The sequence below is a fragment of the Corylus avellana genome, chromosome 2, assembly GCF_965113065.1.
Source record: "Corylus avellana chromosome 2, dhCorAvel1.hap1.2, whole genome shotgun sequence".
Taxonomy (NCBI): domain Eukaryota; kingdom Viridiplantae; phylum Streptophyta; class Magnoliopsida; order Fagales; family Betulaceae; genus Corylus; species Corylus avellana.
In genome coordinates, this window is record NC_142491.1 from 11,698,033 (window position 1) to 11,721,314 (window position 23,282).

General features: G+C 35.0%; 1 protein-coding gene and 1 non-coding gene across 2 annotated transcripts; one reads left to right on the forward strand and one right to left on the reverse strand.

Moving 5' to 3' along the window:
• Positions 1-13,522: 13,522 nt before the first annotated feature.
• Positions 13,523-22,587, reverse strand: GOS12 (golgi snare 12). Its single transcript, XM_059578759.2, has 6 exons — positions 22,263-22,587; positions 20,363-20,559; positions 16,565-16,654; positions 16,393-16,464; positions 13,850-13,979; positions 13,523-13,747 (listed from the first exon to the last, which is right to left on the reverse strand). Exons 1-6 carry the CDS (start codon positions 22,399-22,401, stop codon positions 13,650-13,652), a joined length of 726 nt encoding a protein of 241 aa, XP_059434742.1. The 5' UTR covers positions 22,402-22,587; the 3' UTR covers positions 13,523-13,649.
• On the forward strand, positions 18,380-18,452 carry TRNAQ-UUG (transfer RNA glutamine (anticodon UUG)). The gene has a single exon. It is a non-coding gene; the product is annotated as a tRNA-Gln (tRNA).
• Positions 22,588-23,282: the final 695 nt, after the last annotated feature.

A 23,282-nucleotide genomic window follows, 5' to 3' on the forward strand; every position in this document is an offset into this window, starting at 1 on the left:
AACTTTGATTATTAGACATCAATTAATTTTTAGATGAGATGGTCAAGGCTTGATCCAACAAAAACAATGACCCTAATATGCTAAAAAGAAAATTCTTTTTATGGAATGAGGGGGCCTCAGAGAGGCCAAGCTGCTCCTAGTCTCCCCTTGGCTTTGTCATTGATTAGAATATTTTAGTGCTCATTGATTAGATCGAAGGTTAGTTACAACAAAACCCTATCTTACTCCTTCCTTAATAATGTGGGAAAATGCTTATAGGACTAATTAGGGTTTTTCTTTTTCTTTTTCATAAGGAGGGGGTAAAAACTCTTGGTTTATTAGGTAACTAATTAAATTACCTTGGATTTGAAAGCTAACATATTCCTTTTGAGGTAAACTTCAGGTTACTTCATGGGCTTTCTTCTTTCTAACTTGCTTCCAAACCAACATCTATGTCACATTAACATAGGTCATAGTGTTTATTACTAGTACATATATGAAATTGAAACATGCATGCACACACACCATTTATATGGTCAGACATTGCTGACAGGCTGACAGCATCTCAATATCTCTGAACCTCCAAATTAGTGTTAAAGTATTGTCGCATGCCTGAAATCACTTTTGATATAACTCTCCACAGACCACAGGTAACTAATTAAATGATCAATTGTTCTTTAAGTTGGCTTTAAACAAAATCTGTTGAAATTCATGGAAACCCAATTAACTAGCTAGATAAAATTTATGGAATATCTCATTTCGTTTTTTTTTTTGAAAAATTCCAACTTTTCTTGATAATAGATCAATGAAACGTTGCTTAACAAAACAGTTTCATAGATACAACTAGAAATATCTTTTATACAAATCTCATCTATGACCTGTCGAACAGCTGCCTTAAAAAGACCGTGAGCAGCTGACATGGTCAATTCGCCCCCATAGAAGTGAATACTTGTCTAATGTCTGCCACTAGTTGGCTACATCTACTCCAATTCTACCCTGTGAATTTACAGCATTGACCACTTGTCACTTTGGACATGACTAGAGACTTTTTAGGATGAAAAATATTTGAGATACTAGAAGTTTTACTACAATTCCTTAGAGCATCTCTTGCTAGTACACTATTTTTTATTTTAGCTATTAATTTTTCAATACAAATTCAAACTGGGTATCTATTCAACTATCTACTTTCTTTAAATATTATTCTTCGATTAATATTATATTTATTGAAAAGATGGAGAGAAATAAAAATAAAATAAAATAAAAAAGGGAGAGCAAGGAGAGAACAAAAAATTTTGCTTCAATGTATGTGCTACAGTAACACTTTATACGTAAATATTTATTATAGTAAAGTTTTTATTTTGAAGCATCGGTTGGAGACTAAAAAGGGCTAATAATAACTAAATATAACTATTATCAACTCTTTAGAGCATCTATTGGAGATGCTCTTAAACGTGTTAGTCCATAATTATTGAAATAATTAAGAGGGTTTAGTTGACAAATTATTTACTAATTAACTAATCATTTTTACTAAATATAAATTTATAGTAAAAATTGTAACACCTTTACATTTACAGTATACAGCTTTATTTTAAGTTAATTAATTCTATGCAACCATATATAAATAATGTTGAAGGTCACCACCTCTTCATGGGATTGGTATTCTCTCTGGTCCGTTTGGACTGGAGTGGATCCAATCCTTGTTATTACAAGAATATAATTATCTTAAAAAAATAATGACGGGATTTTCTTCTATCCAAATAAAATGAAGATGATCAAATCTCTCTTCATCATGTGGGAGACAAATGGATCTAATAATGAAGATCGATCAGAGTAGTTACTTAAGCTGTACTTTTGTCGCCCTGTTGAAGAAAGAAAGCTAGATCGATCATCATTTGATTAAGACAAAAGCTGTTATATATCTTAAGCACGGCACCTCGACATATTGGCACCTTCTTGCGTACCTACCCGATGTGGGACAAAGATGATTAAGAGTCAGAAACATAATTGATTGTATCCTGCTAAGGAGACCTTCCATGACAAAAACTACTATTTTATTTTTACACCATATATATATTATAACCATCAGCAGGCCCAGAGTCCACTATATGGAAGTACATCTCACCTCACTGTCTAATTACCTGTACTTAATTTTAGTAAATATATATGGTGTAAAGAGTAAATACTTAAAAAGTACACACCCATTAATTGGCTTAATGTAAAAGAGAATTCGTATAGCATTTCTCGTTATATTTATCTTAATGTCACAGTAGCCCACAGGGCTGGTACACACCTATTGGCTTCAGACTGCAACATATGCTGATCATCACGTGGAACTCTCTTGCTTCTTCGCTAAATTTCAAGTTTTTTCCATCATAAAAAGCAGTGTTTATAAGGGCAACAATAATGTGATAGCTAAGGCAACAAGATCGGGTGCATGAAAATGACTCGCCGACTGGTACAACATTAATTGAAACAATTGTCATGTTATACCCTTTTGTTTTGAAAATAATTCAAAGAATCCTTTTACGTTGTTATTTGTACTTGGAGTGGTACTATTTATTATGTGAAATATATATATATCATCTTTAAAACATCCATGCATTGATCATAAAAAAATCCTCAACCTCAAGTTCTCATTACTTAAATTACTTCTTAACCTAAAAGATTAAGTTTAAAGGAGAGAATTAATTTAGTCATTTAATTTATTTATATATTTTAACACTATCATCATTAGTGTAGGCTCAAATTTTCTCTTAATTAGTGAAGTTTAATATGTAATATATTTATTTAAAATATAAGAGGTGAATGACAGAGATAATGTTTGAACTCAAAATTTTTTAGTCTGATACCAAATTAAATCAATCATTACTTATCCTATAATGCTTAAACTTTAATAATAATAATAATAATAATAATTAAACCATTTAATTTATATTTTATCGTTACGTTCATATTAATTTTATTGCAACAAAACTTAGAAAAAGAGATCGAGGTCAAACCATGGGTCCCAACTACAAGAACAGGCTCGAACCTATAAACAAGAAAACAGCTAAGGCAACAAAGACTTAATTGCTATTTGCTACCTAGGATATTCTTCAAGAAACTTTATGACTCAATAGCTTCTATTAGTAGGGGAGGGGTGGAGACCATATATGTAATGAATTAATTTTAGCTCTTAATGTTATTTTCTTGAACTTCAAGGGCTCTTCGAGTATAATTTGATGCAGAGTCCCACACAAATTTCAAGTCCCACTAGTTCATCACATGCAGGTAATTGGTGACAGACGTCTTGAAGTAAAATGTCAGTCATTATTATCTTACCATCTCAATAAACATGGTGCGATGAATTACTTGTTGTAAGTGCAGTTGTAAGTGTTGAGTTTTATATTGAAAAAATATAAATAAAAATAATAGTTAATATACCTAAGTAGATAGTCTATTATCTTAGACTTTTGGGCTTAGAGTAGTGTTCAAATTTGTATATTACTTAATGTACTTTTAGTAAAAACTTTCAAACCGTTTATTTCCCCAATAAGTAGTATCAGAGCCATGGTTAGTTTCTTAGAACAGGTGTTTGGATAAGTCTAGTTTAGAGTTGTGTCAATTTCTCCAACTCTTGACACGAGACACTTTTGAAAATGTAAAAAGACTTACAAGCAAGGGGACTTGGGTTTATGATTTTTTTTATCCAAGTAGTATTTATCATCCCAATAGTAGTTTAGTTTATCAAATAAGAGATTTAATTTCTCTTTTTGAAGTGTGATTTCTCTTCCGACTCTATCAAGCTCCACCGTTGGTCGATGAGACTGTTCAACATGGATTCTTGCTCTTCTTTTGTCCTGTGTCATAATTATATCTCAGTAAATTTGAAATGATTTCCCTTTTATATATATATATATAAGGGAAATCATTTCAAATTTTAGAATTACTGAGAGTTAATTTAGTTTTGTCTCTTATGGTGTTGGAATGCAGCTATGATTCAGATAACATATAGATATGGAAGTGTACTGAGAACAGTGACAGTGACCAGAGATAGCCCCTCATTTCTGTAGTACTGAGGCACTGACCCTTTGCATCTAAGCTATATTAACTATGTGCTGCACCTACATGCAGACTTTTTTTACCAGGTCTCACTGTTATTTTATTGCTGAAGCATGAAGCTCGAGCCTATAGCTAACAAATTTTCAACCAGAATTTGAAAGGTCCATCCTGACTGCATCTTCAAATCAACCCTAGTTTTGAAACTTGCTAGTTGACAGTTAATATTACTGAAAGAGACACTAGATTTTTACACCATCTTCATATCAGTTGAGATGACGTACGTGTTTTAAGTCATCAGCACTTTTATTTTTTTTTAAGTGATTGACATATTAAAATACGACAAATCAGTTGATATGAGTCCGTATAAAAATTTAGTGCAAAGAGTAGTTGAAACTTGCTAGTTGACAGCTACTATTACGGAAAGAGACTAGATTTTTTACACCGTCTTCATATCGATTGAGGTGATAGTGTTTTAAGTCATTAGCATATATATATATATATATATTTTAAGTGACTGACATATTAAGACACGGCAAATCAGTTGATATGAGTTAGTATAAAAATTTAGCGCGAAGAATAGTTGAAACTTATTAGTTGACATCTAGTATTACTGAAAGAGGCTAGATTTTTACACCATGCATCTTCATATCGATTGAGGTGATGTACGTGTTTTAAGTTATCAATACTTTTATTTTTTTCAAGTGACTGACATATTAAAACATGGCAAATCAGTTGATATGAGTCGGTATAAAAATTTAGCATGAACAATAGTATAACTCTTATATGAAAATTGTGTTGAGAATTATTGAACATATAAAAGTTTCTTCTGCGCAAGTTTAGTTGAAAGTGATGGGTTTCTTTTTACGGCCTACCAAAATAAGTACTGCATGCAACCAACGACCGACGTGGATCAGTAATTCCTTCTTTAGATACAAATTTCCAAAATAAGAATGTGTTTTCTAACCACTGCTTTTTTTTTTTCTTTTTTTTTTTCTTGTTCTTTTTATTTCTATAAAAAAAAAAAAAAAAAAAAAAAAAAAAAAAAAGTTAAAATATTAATAAATGTAACACAAAATACTTAGTAATTTTAGAAGTCACATTTGTGTCTCTCTTGTATCACTTTATGAATAAGGTAACTTTTAAAATTACAATTTGATCAAAATTCAATAATAATCAATTACAAGCTCACATCATTTTTAGAGCGACTTGGAACATTAACTCCAAAATACTCAAAATATTTTTTACTTTTATGTCATATCAAAACATTTTTTCAATTAACACGACTTTTTAAGTCTCTTAAGTAGTAGGGATGGAAGGAGGGGGGACCCCCCTCCCCCATCAATTCCTAAGAATAAAAAATTTTTAAGGTAAAAAAGAAATTATAAGGTATTGGCCCTTAGTAGAACCTTTTTTACCCCTAACTCCAGTCTTTTCTTTTCTTTTTTTTTTCTTTTTTTTTAAATAATTACAAAAATGACTCGTTTTCATTAATAAAGTAAGATTTTCCTAAGACCAAAAAAAAAAAAAAAAAAAAAGGACTTATTTTGAAGATCTATATATACCCTTTTTCCCGAATCCTATGTGGGGACTGCATCGTTGCCTTCTCTCTCACTTCAATCTCGAATCTTCTCTCTAAATTTATCAGAAAACATTTTTTCTTTTTATTAATTATCACCGTTGTTCTTCCTTGTGAAGAAATTCATTATGAAAACTAAAAAGAGAAAAGTGGAAGAAAAAAAAGGGAGACAAATGAATAACAGGTGGAATTCGGTGTTAAATACTTAGGTCCACCAATTAAGAAAGAGTCCAACTAATCCTAATCCAACTTGCTCCTTCACTACTTTGTTGTCACCATTGTTCTCCATTTTTATTATCACCGCCAAAGAAGAACAAATCTTTGTAAAACAAGTCCTGTTCTTCATCTTCAAAGATAATTTTCCTGATTATAATTCCGAGCAAAATTGGACCGAAAATCATTTATGAGGAGGTTTTCCGACTCTTCCAACTCCAACGAAAACGAAAGTGGAAAAACTTTTTTTTTTTCTCCAATATAGTGATGCATAAGAGCATTCATAGTAGTTTACGTATATTTTTATGCAAAATGGCTAATAAAACTCACTTTATCTAATTCAGCTAATGAGTGTTAAAAGATACCATATCCAATTATCTAATTCAGCTAATGAGTGTTAAAAGTATATACATCTAATTATCTTTTTTTTTTTTTTTTTATCTATATCATTTAAATTTTATTTTTTTATAGGGATTATAGTTTTCCTAAAGATGCTATTTTTCAACTTTTTGAAAAAGAGAGATGTGAAAAGAGAAATAATAGGAGAAAATTTTGGAAAAAGTGAGATGTAGAAGAGAAATAGTAGAAGAAAATAAAATGGCGTCCCTGAATAGTGCGGCTACATGTAACATTTTGTTTTTGGCTAATCTAAAATAGGGTTTTTTTAACAAAACTGATTAGTCATTTTAGATAAAAATATTATTTAGCTTATTGTGACTGCTTTAACCCTAGGCAAAGGCTTATTAGTTAGTTTTTACCGATTCAGCGATTCTGCTAACATGTTATGGATCATACACATAGATATTAAAAACAAAACAAAACCCCATTATATCTCGGAGTAGTCCCATTATTTAATGGAAATTTGTCGATCCTCAGGTAGGAAGGCAGCTACAAATTCATGTCAACAAGCACAAGTACTAGAGAGCTCTCTCTGGAAAAAGCCTGCATGTGAAGCAAGAAATCCCTCTCTCTCTCTCTCTCTCTCTCTCTGTGTGTGTAGAAAACCAATAAAGATGATATTTATGAAGGAGTGTGTTTTTCTTGGCATCCAGTGGTGGTAGGGCAATGCCTAGAAGCTATACAGTTTTACTGTGACCAAAAAGTACGGCTATGGGTTAAGCTGTGTAACCTATAGGCCATAGATGGATGCAGAGCTCATCTCTTCTCAAGCTCTGCTCTGGGCATTTTGCAAATATCATGAAAGTAAGCTATAAATGGTATATATTATCCTCCGCGCGCCTCTGCTGGGGTTGATTTCCTGCTCCACGGCCCCGAGCTAGGGCCTAGGGTCATAGCTTAATTCTTTATACACGCTTCACCAAACAAAAATGATGGTGATAAAGTGTTTGATAATGTTTTTTAGCAAGTAATTTTTATGTTTTTGTTGTTAATTAAAGTGGTTTTATATGGCTTAAATGTTAAACTAGTCTTGAATTTTTTTTAAGAATGTTTTTTTTTTTTAAAAAAAAAAAAAGTTATTTATTGTGTTCTACCAAAATTGATGTGGTTTTTAAAATAACAATTTTGATCGAAATTCAATAGTGATATATTCACAAATCCAATGGTGATTTTAAAAACCAAATAATGTTAAATGACATCTCCATGTCCTCTATGTGTCCTCCCAAAATTGATGTGATTCTTAAAATCACTATTAAAATTATGAAAGATCATTATTGCATTTTTATCCAATTTTAATTTTAAAAGCCACATCAATTTTGAGAGGAGACAAGGAGGACGTGAGTCTTCTTTTTAGCATTATTTTTAAAAGCTTTATCAATTTTGGAGGGATATCGATACGAGAGGAGGAAATGTGGGTGATACATAACATTACTATATATATAACTTTGGGGGTTCAGGGACCACCGCCAAAAACCGGGGATGACTGGACCACATCCAAGGTCCTTTTTAAAAAAAATAAATAAATAAATAAAAACATCCTTATCAGAGTCCCCACCAATAAAAATGTTTTTTTTTTTTTTTCAAATAATAATTTTTATCTTCTGTGAAAAAATTGACAAAAAAAACTTTATGGAGGATCTAATTGAAAAATGGCTCAAAAATTTCAAAATATTATTGAAATTTTTTAAAACCAAAGAACTATTTAAAAATTGACCAAAACTCAGGATAGCAAGTTATATATTTTTCTTCTTTTGATTCTCACAAAACAATTTTGAAACTCTATATTTAAAAGAGAATCATAACCAAACAGGTAGTGAGTGACATCTTTTAATCCAAGCTCATTTGATACACAAGTTCAATTATAGGTGGAGTTGTGCATTGGGGTTTACGTTATTGATCTTGCATTGTCCAACAATTATTGAATTTTTTTAAAAAATAATAATAATAAATTGTGAGTAGCTATATTACATCAACAAAATAAAATAAAAGTAAAATAAAATGTGATTTCTAATTAATAATATTACATAATCAAAATAGAATATTTATACAACATTTTTGGACAAGTATGGGAGATGGGAATGCAAATTAAGGAGAGTAAGATACTAGGCAGCTGTCAGAATATCTGACAGATAAGAGTCAAACAAAGTCGCACACTCTTTATATCACTGGTATAAAGGCTAGAGACTATATAAACTACTTGTACCGACCAGATTCCATGTATGGGTAGACTGACTCTTATAATAAATTTTCATATTTTCATTATAATAACTTTAAATTTCAAGATAAATGCTTCACGAATATTCGAAATACAACTAATAAAACTCATAAACTAATAATGTTTTGGAATTGAAAAAAAAAAAAAAAAAAAAAAAACTTGCAGGTAAAGGGTGATTAGTGCGAAGCTATTAATCTTACTTTTGCGGATCAGAAATCCTTGTATTTGGATGTTCAAATTGCTAGTAATTTGAGTAATTTTATAGAGAGGAGAGTTGCATGGCTTACTTGCCTTGCACAATTCAAGGTGCGAGGCTCACCTGTCTTAAACAAGTAAACTTCTAACTCATCTCCTGTATTTAAGATGTTCAAATTGCTAATAATTGAGAAATTTCATAAAGAGGAAAGCTGCAGAGCTTACTTGCCCTAGACAGCTCAAGGTGCGAGGCTCAGGTGTCTTTGGCATGTAGTCCTATAATTCCCACTCTTGTATTTAGGATGTTTAGATTGCTAATAATTGAGCAATTTCATAAACACAGGAGCTGCATGGCTTACTTTCCCTAAACAACTTGAGGTGCGAGGCTCACCTATCTATGACAAGTAGACCTATAATTCTTTTCTTATATTTAAGATGTTCAGATTACTAATAATTGAGCAATTTCATAAAGAGGGAAGCAGCAGGGCTTACTTGCCCTAAACAGCTTGATGTGTGAGGTTCACATGTCTATGTCAAATAGACCTACAATCACTCGTATTTAAGATGTACGAATTAGAAATAATTTGAGCAGTTTCATAGAGAAGGAAGTTGCAAAGCTTATTTGCCCTAGATTGCTCGAGATGCGAGGCTCACTTGTTCGGGACAAGTAAACCTACAATCTCTCTCCACTCTTAAGTGCTGGGAATCTTAATGCTAGTTTGGCCAACTTTAGGATCTTCTACAGGACTTTTGATTCTTGACGGTCCAAGAATGCAGAGTTTAGCCACATTTGTTACAGCATGTAGTTCCTAGTAGCCTAGAAGTAGACCACACTTGTTTGTGCTCCCGATGGACATTTTAGTGAATAGCTTTTTTCCTTGAAACTGCAGCTGCAAAATAGTGAAACAAAGGGGTAGGATTTGCATACTTTTTCTATTCAAATATTAAATCATATAAATTTAAGGGCATTAATTTACAATGAACTCAAGCTAAGAGGTTGGGAACCCGATAAAGTTTCAGCCAAAGATGGTTCAGACCAAAGCTCGTCATCTCCTATAGTTTGAATTCTGCAGATAATGCAGAGTACTATTTGAAGAATGAAGATAGAGGAAGACATTTAAATTATGCAGCAACTGAAGATAAAGATAAGAGTATTGAAAATGTTAGGTGTTCTTTTGGTAGTCTAGCTTTTGGTCCAAGAGGAATATTATTTTCTAAAAACTAGGTGAGAGAAATAAATGACAGTTTTTTTTTTTATTTTTTTAGAAAAGATATATAATTAGTGTCAATAATTTGCCCATATTTCTCGGATATTCTCCTACAAATTTAATAGATCAACTATTAGATTTGTGGGGTTCACAATTGAATAGTTGTTGATTAATTTGTAAAATGAGATGAGAAAAATATTGACATCAATCATTTCTCTTTAGAAAATAATATTCACCTAGGACTAGCAGAACATCAGGAGAACATCAGAAAAATAATTAGCATTCTCCTTAGTAAATTGTTATACATCTAACACACAACTTCATGATATGGTAGTGAAAATCAGTCATTAGATTAACACTCATTTAAAAATAAATAAAAAATAAAACTAATAGCTAATTTTTACTATCATATCATCATAGTTGTATGACAGTGGTATAATAGTATATTAAATAGCAATCCCTTATCATCATAGTTAGATATGACGGTAAAAACCATTACACGACCATCACACAACTGTGACATATAGTTAAATAGCAATCTCTTATTCACCTATGACTGTCATATCATCAGAGCTAGATGCTACAATCTATTATCATTTCCCAGGACAAAAACCACTTCAAAATGTCTTTGTCATTCACATTTTATTTAAATTAAATATTCCTAATATAACATTAAACGAGTATTTCTCAATGTATTAAAACCTCATGTGAAATACGTGTCACTTCTATAGACTAGATTGAGCAAAATTCCTCCAATCCAGGCATGCATACTACAATGATGTAACAAATACCAGAACCAGAGAAAACCTGGTGTCCATGCATGCATGTTTGCTTCATTGTTTTTGTGGTTTTCAGTTTTCATGCTTTGATGTTTGCCGGAAATAACATCAATTAAGCAAGCATGTGCATCATTAATTAAAAGTCTTATCTCCTTTGATTGCCAATGTCCTTTCATTTTGAAATACACAACATTAATTTGTTGGTCAGTCACTTCATCATGCTAAGGATCTAAAAATCTCTGCCCCCACCTCCTTTGAATGCTTCATATATATATATATATGGACCTACCTGGGAAATTTGATCCAGACAACTTGGAACATGCGTGGTTTCCCATGTCCTTTTGTGGCTGCTCTCTTGATTTAAACCTTAACCAGACAACATGTGGAGCATGCGTGCCTGCCTGGTGGTTCGCATGTACACTTGTAAGTCCAAACTTTCTTCTTCTTCTTCGGATTGGTTCATTTTCCTTAATTATTCCTCCCCCCTCCCTCTTGACCAAAACAGGCATAATGCACGTTTACGCCATGCATACCAAGTGTTTGCGGTGATTCGGTGATCAGCAAATTTCAAACCCCGTTTGGATTCATCGCAAGCTTTTTTGGACTTTTGACAAGCCAGCTTGGCACCTAATTGCATGCATCTTCCAAATTATTTAAAATAAAAAAAAAAAAATTGAATACTGGTTTCTACGATTGCATGTTTTATTCTCCCCCCCCCCCCCCCCCTCCCCCCCCCCCAAAAAAAAAAAAAAACAAAGAAGCTGTAAATGCAAGAACAGCTTCATCAGAAGCGAATCCGAAGAACCCCATCCGATTATGGGGGTTCATTTGATAATGGTTTTTAATTAAATGGTGAATTTTGCATCTTGGTTGTGATGTGACGGAAACGTGAAAGTTGCTTTTTGAATGTTTTGTAAATATTTTGTATGTTGTATTGTTTGTAAATGCTCTTAATTATTTCTTTACTAAAAGAGCGGAAAGATGTCCTTAAAAAAGTAATGACACTGGTACATGAGTATATGTGGCACACCAATTTTGACCAGAAAAATACTAAGACATGAATGCCCATCCGTTAGGGCAAGCCTAAAGCTAGAAGCTAGCTAGTGTTCACATGCATGCACAGTCGCCGAGCTAATCAATTTTGAGAAATGCTATATTTTTTAATTTTTGTTTTTAAAAGTCGAATCCTAAACGATATGTCATCATCTCACGAGTTAGTGTCACATTTTTTTAAAATAATAAATCTCATGAAATAATAACACATTATTTTTAAAATATATGGGCATATTTAAAATATGCCGATTGCCAAATAAGAATGTATGATGTAATGCTGCCTACTTTAATTGTATGGCAGAATCTGATGATGAGTTGCTCCTTGATCATTATATCTGGATGAGGATGAGCTTTTTAGCATGAAGAATAAACTGCGAATCACAGAAGAAAGTGTGCACTGATTCTTGACAAGGAAAGTATTCTTATTCCCCTCACGGTGGTTTGCATGCGAAGGAAGCAAACTTTGTAGGATGAGCACATATTTCCTCCATCATTGAGAATGTTTTGATTTCAATTCCAACAGTTTTGCACTTCTGGGCTGAAGCCCAGATTTCCGACTGTTAACACCCAAAAAGAGCGAGCAGATCAAGAAATCGATGCACCACTTGTGGTGTTGGCAGTGGTCGTGGCGGCAGCAGGAGGCGGCAATGGTTTTTGATCATCACCTTGGCGGCCATAGACCGACGTAGAGAGGGATTGGCATAGGCCATGGCCTCCCCACTTTTGAAAGGTTCTATATAAATATATTTTAGCATACATCTCTAGGCCAAAAAATTTTAGTTTGAGTCCCGGCCCCTTAAAAGGTAGTCCAAAAAATTAAGTACACAAACAAATGTGGTCCAATATGAATTGGATCTAAATTTGCACTAGAATCAATAATAATATTTGTCGGTCGGTAAACAATTGAAAATATAATTTTTGCATTATAAGCATAATATAGTTTAACATTTAGACTTTTGGGAATTGTCAGAATTGTGTCAAGGGTTAGTAAGCACCAATAGATCAAATATCTACCAACTTATTTATTGTATTCTTTATTTTTTATTTTTTATTTGTTTTTTTATTCCTACGAACTTGTTTATTGAGTTGTTGTGCTTGTATGTACTTTTCTCATTGCTACCACAACTACAAAACGAACACTTTCAGCCATAAATATTGTCACACTGGTACTTACTTTTCTCGTTATTACCGCAACTACTGAACAAGCATTTTCAGCTATAAATATTGTCAAAACTAGGCTTCACAACAAAATATCTTAAACATCAAAAAAGAAATTGTTACAAAATTTGGTATATATTCATTCTTCAAGTGATTTTCTGGATTTAAAAGAACATCATGACTATTTTGATAGGTAGGAATGGGACAAGCATTCAAGCAGAGGACTCAAAACTCTTTGAAAAGGTTAAGCTTGGTGCACTTCATGGTATTTTGGAGAGAGACTAAAATGTTTATTGTTACAAGTACAATTCCATGAAGATAAACTTCATCTTAGTTTAGGCCCTTTTAAATAGCTTCTTCGTGGCATGAACCTCCATTTATATAACCCATGTCCATTAACTAATTCCTCTACCTTATTGAGGAGATAACAAGAATTCTCCAAATTGGAACAAATTAATGCCTGGATATGCATTTCATAGCCCAGTTTTTTTGTTTATTTGAAGAAGGATCTCTCCCTTCTCATAATTGTAAGCACAAATCGGCTTGGAATTTTGCATTTTTCCGATATTATTGTACCAAAAAATTTGCAATCTGACATATATGAAGAAACCCTTCAAAATTCAAGGTGGGTTTATTTATTAATCTTTTCACAAAAGACAATGGAAGGAAGGAAGGAAGAAAGAAAGATGGCAAGTGTTTAGATGAACAATTGGTATGGAAACATACTTTTGAAACACAAGTGGATTTGTTGTAACAAATTACAGAAGCAAAAATTCCTAGAAAAAGCAACATCATTTCTGATTTTCCCATATGAATAAAAATCACATCTTTAGTTATTTTGAAAGCCAATAGATGATAAGAAACAACGTACAAGCGGCAATGACTGCTGATAAAATCAGAGTGTCTCTCGATCGCCGCCGTTTGATTGAACCTGCAAAAGCCGGTACGAGATTAATCTCATTTCAGTCACAAGATTTATGGTAAATAATATCAAGAAATCACACTAGGGTGTAAAAATTGCTTCATGAGGTACCAAGTACGCCACGGATTATGGGAAATTTGTCACTTAGATGCTTTACTTTCCCTTGAACATCCCCAAAAAAAGCCTTTTGAGAGCTCAAGACATGTCTTGTTGTTTGAGCCTGACTGATCACATCATCTATCTGCACAATTTTGAACCAAAGATTGCAATTTGGAGAATTCAAAAAAGTTCATTAAAAGCACAAGGAGCGCAACCCAATAGGCATTTATTTTCAGAATACCGTATAGTATTTGAATGATTATCCAAAGTTCAATGCTTAACATAGAAAAAAAAAATTATTCAGGGTGGATTTATTAAAAAGAGAAAAAAGGCGAAAGAAAATCAGGTGTCTTGAGCATTCATACTTCGCAGCTTTGGGACCAACATGAAAGTATATGTGAGAGCCAAGAGAGGTTGAAGCATTAGATTTTACCAATCAAAATGAAGGGGATCATTGAAATAACACATTAACCTTTACACATCTATAAGTAGAGGAGCCATAAAATACATAGTTTTAGCTTCTTACAAGTAGGTTAGGTACGATACGACGGACAACTTACACAGGCACTTAGGTCAAAAATAAGGTACAGGCTTCATATAAGCTAATAACAAAAGTTGGCAGTCTTTTTTTGGGTTAATAAATATTTTAATTCCAGGAACCTACAGATGTTAAGCCTCACTTGGTAAAGGAAGCCAAATTGATCTTTGTTCATTCTCTTATGGACCCAACATGGAGGATAGTGATCCTGGTCTCTCCCAACTTTCCTGAACCAGTTCCAGCTTAGCGCCATTTGGGTAAGAGGCCTTAACAGGTCCCAAGCTTCATGGTCAAAGTAGTAATAAAAATGAAAATGAAAATAAGAATGCATTCTTTCCATTGACTGTAATTGTTTCACCATATGTCCTGCTAATACCCTGAACGTTGCAAATTTCCCTCATAACCAGAGCAGTCACCAGGTTCTCAAATGTTCCCCTTGGTAGTTTTTTGCTACACCAGTACACCTAGATAGAAGAATTCTACGCAGAGAACCAGAGATATCTCCATTCTGTGGCTTACACCTATCCTTTAGTTTTCTTAAGCCTAAACCAACCTCACTTTCAGGATACTGGAGAGCCTTCCACGATTCCATCCAACTGTCTTTATATCCATTGTCCCTTCATCACTTTGCCTCAAAACCTTTCTAGGCAGAGATTGACAGATTCACCCTAAACAGCACAACTTAAGCCAACTGATACTCCCAGCACATGCAATAGCGCTGCTGTCCAGCTCTTAATTATATTTAAGTAATCCTGTCCATCAGGCGTTGACAACCTGAGATCTCAATCTATAAGTCATCTGAAAATAATGATGCAGCAATCGATGCTTAAAGGCCTCCACCAATTGGAGATTCGGGGAGACACGATATGTGCAAGAGCCACACCTAAACACTTGACTAGGAAACCTTCTCAAATTGCATACTTACCAAGTCCCAATTTCCTTCCTGTTCCACAACTCAAGATAAGAAAATAATACTTCGGTGCCTGAGTAATGGTCATAGACTCACACCAACAGCCGATGGTCTGGTAGCAAAATCCCATGCCACCTGGAGGGCAAGATTGCATAAAAGAGTTTGTTTCCGAGGTGAACATAAGACCACATTCTTTCTCAGAACCCACATAAAATAACTCGATGTCGTCGCAACTATATCTTAATTATAACGTAGAATTTGGCTCACCTGAACAACATAATATACAAAGTTGTAACCAACCTACTCCAATAACCACTGCAAGGCACTAATTCTGCTTTGTAAACCTAAATGACCTTCAGATATGATTGTGGAAACCCTCAAACCAATAGAGAATTCATAGTGGTTGGCAACGAGGAATTTATAGAACTCCAATGATCACTAACTGCTAAAACATTCTAATATCACAGACATAAGATTGGAGGAATCCGTTAAAATGTGCTTCAAGAACACCATGAGACCATTTCTCAGCCAAATTGCTGGTCTTAGAACTAATTTTTCAGCACAAATTTACCTCTATCAACTAAGAGCCTGTTTAAGATTACGTTGGGATATAGATCTTTTGTCTATAGAAAAAGTATGAAAGAGTTTTTAGCAAAAGTCTTATTTTCAAGCTTTTCCAAAACGCAATTTTTGGGCCTTTTTAAAGCAAAAAAGTAAACAAATTGCTTTTTAAGTTTTTTACCAATCATACCCATTTTTGCTTGACAAAGCTTTTTATGTACTAAAAACATTTTTTAAACTCCTTAACACAATTTCAAGCAGGCTCTAAATCTCTACTAAACGGTCAATTGATCACTACTCCATATTATTCGACTATGTTACATATATTTTTTTTTTTCATCATGTACTCAAACAGTCCAACATTAACTTTTAACTAGTGAATTCATATTTTACTCTATCCATTCATGCACTGCGAGTCAAAGACCTAAACATTGCATTCCTCACATCATATGAAATAGAAAAATGTGTAGTAAAGATGCATATAGGTAAATTTCTTTCTAGAGCATACGACCTGTAACAAGACAATATAATAGCAACTAAGCTTACATGAGCTATACTTCCATGGATGGCTGCTCTCTCCCGTAGTAACTGCATCCGTGGGGACATACTCCCAGAGGCCTGCATGAAAGAGAGCAAAACAAACCTTACTTTGAGAAACAAAACAATAAAAAATATTACCATAATTAGGATATAAGTAAGAGCTTTTAGCCAGGCTCACCTTATACTCACTAATATCATCCCTGACTGAACTCAGAAGCTCGGCATGTTCCTTCATTGAATTTATGTTTCCCTTGATTCTTTTAAATTCCTGAAAGAAAAATACACCATTTCTTCATGGGACAGATGCCAATGATTGACAGTGACATGATAAAATGCTCATCATAGTAGCAACCCTAGTACACATAAAGTATACAAGAGAAACCCATATAGTATAGAAAAAGAACAAAACTCCAAAAACTCAGAAAAATTAGAAACATGCAATCTAAACAACTCTACTAGCCATGTATACAAAGATTTGGAACAGCATCTTCTTTAACTCTAACATCCCCATCTCACGACCTTCAAAGCTCCTTGCGTTTTTTTCTCTCCAAATACACCACAATAAACATATAGGAGCAAATCTCCACAATTCCAACACCATACATTGTCCCAATTGTCCTCTCCAACTCAAAAAAAAAAAATAAAAAAAAATAAAAAAAATTGTCCTCTCCAACTCACCAACAAATCTCTTACCCTTCGAGACATAACCCATGCAACCCCAAACAATTGAAAAGGCAAGCTCCACAGTTCTCTTGCCAACTTAAAATGAAAAAGAAGATGATCAATAGACTCCCCACTTTTCTTACACATACAACATCAATCCACCACAATTAAATTCATCTTTCATAGATTATCCAAAGTTAAGATTTTCTCTAAAGCCGTCGTCCACACAAAATACGCCACTCTCGAGAGAGCTTTAACTTTCCAAATACTCTTCCACATAAAAAGGGAATTCACTAGAGTAGATAACACCTGATAGTAAGACTTTACTTCAAACGATTTTCTTTTAGAAGGAATCCAGCTCATTTTATCATCTCCTTACCTTACTCTTTGGGAATACAACAAGAGGAACGGAGGAAACTTCTGGAATGTCGATGTATCATGAATAATACAACCCCAACAAAGAAAAAAAAAGGTTCGCACATGAATGTTAAAGCCACATGACTAAACTAACACTAAAACCCCATACTACACATCTCCTATCTCCCAAAGAGTATTTCTCAAGGAAGATGCTGAATTCAGTTGAAAAGCAAATTCCAGCTGGACTATTGAGCATTCTTCTAAATAATATCAGACTTTTGAAAAAAAAAAAAATGAAAAGGTGAGGAATCTGGAAGGCAACATAAATCAGAATAGTTTTTTTTTCTTTTTCTTAAGGCAATAAACTGTGGCATCCTTCAACCAGAGCAAGTAGAAGTTATAGGCATTTTCTATTGATACAAATACATCAACACACAGAAAATGATTTCCAATGAGCATCATACTCAAAGCTTATTTGTTAGCTAATGTATCTCTTTTTGTCCATTTGGTGGTGTGGGATGGGAATAGCAATGTCAGTAGCGCTGACAAAGCATGAGTTACTTACCAGGAAAAAAAAAAAAGAGGAAAAAAATATTACAGAGAATGACTTTCGTATTCAAGCAGAAAGCACATAAAAACTTAAAGCACATTAATGCCATATATCCTTACGAGGTGATTGCAAATTTGGAATCAATTGCAAAGACGAATAACTAAATCAGATCTCTTCTCAAATCAGATGATGCAACCCTTGTCAAAACTGTGCCACATAAGTACAAAGATGAGAATAACAAACCAAATGTCTGCCCCATGAGTTGGATCACAGTTCAAACATTTGATCTCATTGTATGGAAGACAAGCAAGGCTGTTTCAGACTACAAAGGTCATGGCACTAAACCATTAGTATCTTTTACAATCTACACAGTTAATGTCACCATCCACTAAAGATGATCTTATGTAAGCCTAGACTCAGGTTGGTTCTATTGTGTAGTGGTTAGCACTCTGGACTTTGACTCCAGCAACCTGGGTTCGACTCCCGGGTAGGACCTACTATTATTATCCCCACTCGTTTTGGGGTGGGCTAGGTGAAGAGTTCAAATATTACCTGGTGAGTTTGTCTAACGTTTGTTCTCCAATCTTTGAGGGAGGGTTGGGTATTAGGAATTTGTTGGCGTTTAATCACACTCTCTTATGAAAATGGTTGTGGCGATATGGGCTTGAAAGACAAGCTTGGTGGAAAGTTGCGGTGGAATCGAAATATGCAAGTTTATAGGAGGGTGGTGCTCTCTTGTTCCTGCTAGAGCCTTTGGGGTGGGGTTGTGGAAGAATATCAGCAAAGGGTGGGATAATGTTTTCAGCTTTACTAGAATTGAGGTGGGAGATGGCACCAAGATCAGATTTTGGCATGACCAGTAGTGTGGGGAAGTGGCTTTTAAGGTAGATTTCCCTGTTTTATTTGGTCTCACTTGCGCTAAGGACGCCTCTATAGCGGCTAATTTGGAGTTCCTGGGCGGTTCCTACAAATGGAATGTGAACTTTGCTAGAACGGCACAAGATTAGAAGGTGAATGTCTTTGCTTCCTTTTATCGGGTGTCACATTCAGTTAGAGTGAGAAAAAAACGTGAAGATCAGTTGTTGTGGGCGTCTTCCAAGAAAGATTTGTTCAAGGTCAAATCCTACTTTTGCTTGTTGGTTTCTCCTGTAGGGAGCCGCTTCCCCTAGAAGAGCGTTTGGCGAACACAAACTCCTTCGAGGGCGGTAGTCTTTGAATGGTCAACGGCTCTACGCAAGATCCCCACCTTGGATAATCTCAGGAGGCGGCACATCATCGTGATAGATAGATGTTTGTACAAAAGGAATGGGGAATCGGTGGATCGCCTTCTTCTCCATTGTGATGTGGCTTCCGCCATTTGGAGTGCCTTTTTTAGTCGTTTTGGGTTGTCCTGGGTTATGCCTAGAAGTGTTGTTGATCTGCTGAATTGTTGGTGGTCCTTTAGCAAGCCTAGAAGTGCTGCGATGTGGAAAATGGTGCCTATGTGCCTCTTCTTGTGTGTATGGAAGGAAAGGAATGATAGGTGCTTTGTGGATGGGGAGAAGACGTTGGGGGAAATTTTATCTTTGTTCTATAAAACTTTGTATTTATGGACAGCGGTGTATATGTCTTCTTTGTCAATTAATTTTAGTGATTTCCTTGTTCGTTTTGCCCTTACTAGTTAGGTGGTTCTTTTTGTATACTTTTAGTGTACTTGGGGGCACCTTACGCTTTTATTGATATTTATTTAAATTACTTATCAAAAAATCAATGTAGCCTAGACTCTGGTGTTTCTCAACTAGCTTTATTTTCATAGCATGTTTAGCTTTATTTCCAAATGACATATATACTAATATTAGCACTCTAGCAGCATGCTATTTTCTCTTGTACAGGTATCTTCATAGAATTAATATTTTTGATACAATTATCAGTTCAAAACCCACAAAGCATGTTAAATGCTTGATTGAAAGGAGCAGAGAAACGGATGGAAATCTGCAGCTCTTCAGTCATAGTGTGTCCTCCTGCTATAACAAATAGTTTAACTGCATCGGTAAAGAACCTAAACACATGTATATCATAAAGATTTTTTTCGAGAACTGCTGAGTTAGCAATAAAATAGCTGATAGTAAAACTTCAATAACTGGAAGTCAGTAAATAGTTGCATCAGGTTCCTAATTACCGACTTACAACTTTTTCTTAAAAACTCACAGGCACATGCAAGATTTACTAATCTCAATACATGATGATGTACAAAGTATGATAAATTGTGTTTTTTTTAAAAGATAAGAAATTGCAAAGAATCTGACAAATTATGTGAAACTTCGTAGACATTTCTTCTTGTTGGGTAATGCAGCAGATGATGACTTTCTGAACTGAGTGAAAGTAACTAATGCAATGGGGTAAAATAGTTCATTATACAAAATAAACCTGGGTAAACTCATGAAGTATATCTCTATGCCTTGCAAGCTTCTGAGTTACAGAAGTAGCTGGAGCAGCAGATGCAGCACATCGGCTCATTGAGTCATTTACATCCAGTAGCTTCTCAAGCAACGATTGGATTTCCATTTCCATGGACTTCCACGATCTGCTGGACCCAACAGATGGGGACCCAGTATCCACATATCCTGATTATGCATTTAAATTTCAGATGGGGACCCAGTATACAACACACACATAATATCATAAAGCAAAAATTACACTTTTCCCTCCTGTCTTATGGTGTGAATGAGATTGGTTTGCCAACTTGTGCTATATAAAGTATCACTTTGTTGAGTTCCACACATCACACTTGCATTAAACATTATAGTGCAACAACACAGGTGGGATTCTAAACCACAAGTGAGTCAAGTGCCACTTCTTTATACCACAAGCATGTAAAGAGCTACTTCTTCCAAAAACAGATAATCTACACGTGCATATTTTCACGGCGGAATGTGACAAACACCAAAGGAGTGAACCAAAGATGGGTGAAGTGCCATTATGGACAAGGATCCCATTCATTCATATACTCCCACTCTCCATATCCAACAACATGCTAGATGTCTATGGCGCACAATGGTTAGACCAAGGGTGAATGAAGAGTAATGGTTTCAGCAAAAGCAATGGCATGGACTGCTACAGTGAGTCTAGGGCCTACTAGAACAGAGTTGAATTTAAACGAATAATTTTGCAGCCTTTCATAGCCAAACACAAGGTGTAATTTCCCCAACAACTTCATTTTGAGAAGAAATAGGGAGAGAGGGTTCATTGTAGTCACTAAACTCACTAATGTATTCGACACTAAAGCTACAGAAACTAATAATGCGATAGACAAATAAATATAAAGCGAAATAATAAATAAACACAAAGAATTACGTGTAGTTAGGTGATAGTCTTCAACTATGACTAAGTGATAGACTTCAAATGTGACTTTGATTCTTGAACTCCACAATATGCTCGAATATCCCCTCAAACTCAAAGTGGAAAATTGTTGAAACTTGAGTTTGAACTTTGGTCGACAATGGAGGCTTGAGATGGTGGCCAGAAACTTGCCGGAGTTGGTGGCAGCCGACAGAGGTGGTTGGAGTTGATGGCGCCTGAATTGGAACATCAGCTGCTCCAGACTTTGGCGACTGTGTTAGGCATTGGCTACTATGGCCTGAAATTGAACATCAGTGAATGTGGCCGGCATCGGCTACTAGCTGGAACTTGAACATTAACAACTTTTTGGTCGGCATCGGTTACTTTGACCGAGATTTTGACATTGGTGACTTTTGGCGGCATCGGCTACGGTGGCTGGAATTTTGACATCGGCTACTATGGCTAGAATGGGCCAACTATGGGCTTTAAAGGGGATATAGGCTGCCTCACTTTAGTTTAACGTGGTGCCATCATGTTATATCAAGGCCTCACTTGGAGACTCCTAAGATGTTTATTTCCCCAAATTTTCAATTCAAAGCTCTCAGGGCGCAGGCTAACTGCTAGGACCAATCTTAATTCATGCATTGCAATGGCATAATCACCCATTTACAATTGAACTTATCCCCCCATTCAACCTTCCAAATTTTCTTTTCTTTTTTAACAGATCTTTACCATAAATTCCCTAAGATATCTCAAAACCCACTAACATAAATATACCCAAAAGAACATATATATTTTAACGATGATTACTAAATTTTCCCCTCTGCGCTTTTCAATGAGATTAAATTACTTATCAAAAAAAATTCCCAAATCTAACGCAGACCCATCAATCCCAATACCACGAATATCCCAAAACGCAATGCAGAAAGTGGAAAAAGCAGAGAAAACAAAGAGAGACAGAAAGTGCAGTAGCACGAGAAACTCGTACCGCCTTGGGTGAACCTTGCGCCGAGTTTGGCGTAGGAAGAGAGCTTGACGTCGAGATCGCCCTCGATCTTCCGGGCCTCTCTCCTCAGTTCCTCCCAACCAGACTCCTGCAAGTCCAGATTCGGATCCCCGGACGTCATTTGGATCTCCCCGATTTCAATTCGGATCCTGCACTTTCCGCTTCTCGTCTGGTTTTTCTAGTTACTGATCCGACGGTGGCAATTGGTTCAGTTATTACAGTTGTAATTCTTTCAATGCCTTCTTCACTATTTTGGTTCTCATTTCTTCACGCATATAGAGAGAGAGAGAGAGAGAGAGAGTAGACCTGAACGTGGATCTACCGCATCGGCCAAAACAACACTTGGGGATTTAAGGTTTTTTTATTTTGTTAATTTGATTTAATTTTCAACTAAAGTTATTGGAAACATATTTTGTTTTTCACTTAATATAAGCGGAATTCAATCTTCCCTTGGAAATTGGAATCGTGGGTTTAATAATTACGATTTTTAAAATTTTGGGAAACTTCAGAAAACCCTCCTAAACTTCAAGCCGATTTTAAAAACCCCCCTTGAACTTCTAAAACTCTCACTTAGGCCCCTTGAACTTCCGTTTTCTCTCACTTTGGACCCTTTTAACGTTAAAGTCAAACAATTTGACTTTTTATACCCATTTTACCCTCCTCCAAAACTACGTCGTTTTGTGTCCTAAAACTACAACACCTACTCAGCCCAAAACGACGTCCTTTTAGGCATTAATTTAAAAAAAAAAAAAGTAAAATTTTAAAATTTTAAAAATTTTTTAAAAAAAAATATTAATCGGGAGTGGCTCAGCCACCCCCTTGCCGGTCTGGGGGTGGCCGGACCACCCCCTTGGCCATGGGGTGGTCCGGCCACCCCCAAAAGGCCAAAAAAAAAAAAAAACGAGGGGATCTGGGGTTGGCCGGACCACCCCCAAGGGGCTGGGGTGGTTTCGGCCACCCCATTTTCGGCCACCCCCAGCCCCTTGGGGGTGGTCCAGCCAC

Bases quoted from the DNA above. Each gene is read 5' to 3' on its own strand.
- GOS12 (XM_059578759.2), bottom strand. From the start codon at position 22,401: ATGACGTCCGGGGATCCGAATCTGGACTTGCAGGAGTCTGGTTGGGAG. The intron at 20,560-22,262 runs GTACGAGTTTCT...ATGCATAATCAG, and splicing joins CGCAAGGTTCACCCAAGGCG to GATATGTGGATACTGGGTCC. The intron at 13,748-13,849 runs GTACCTCATGAA...CGGCTTTTGCAG, and splicing joins CATAATCCGTGGCGTACTTG to GTTCAATCAAACGGCGGCGA.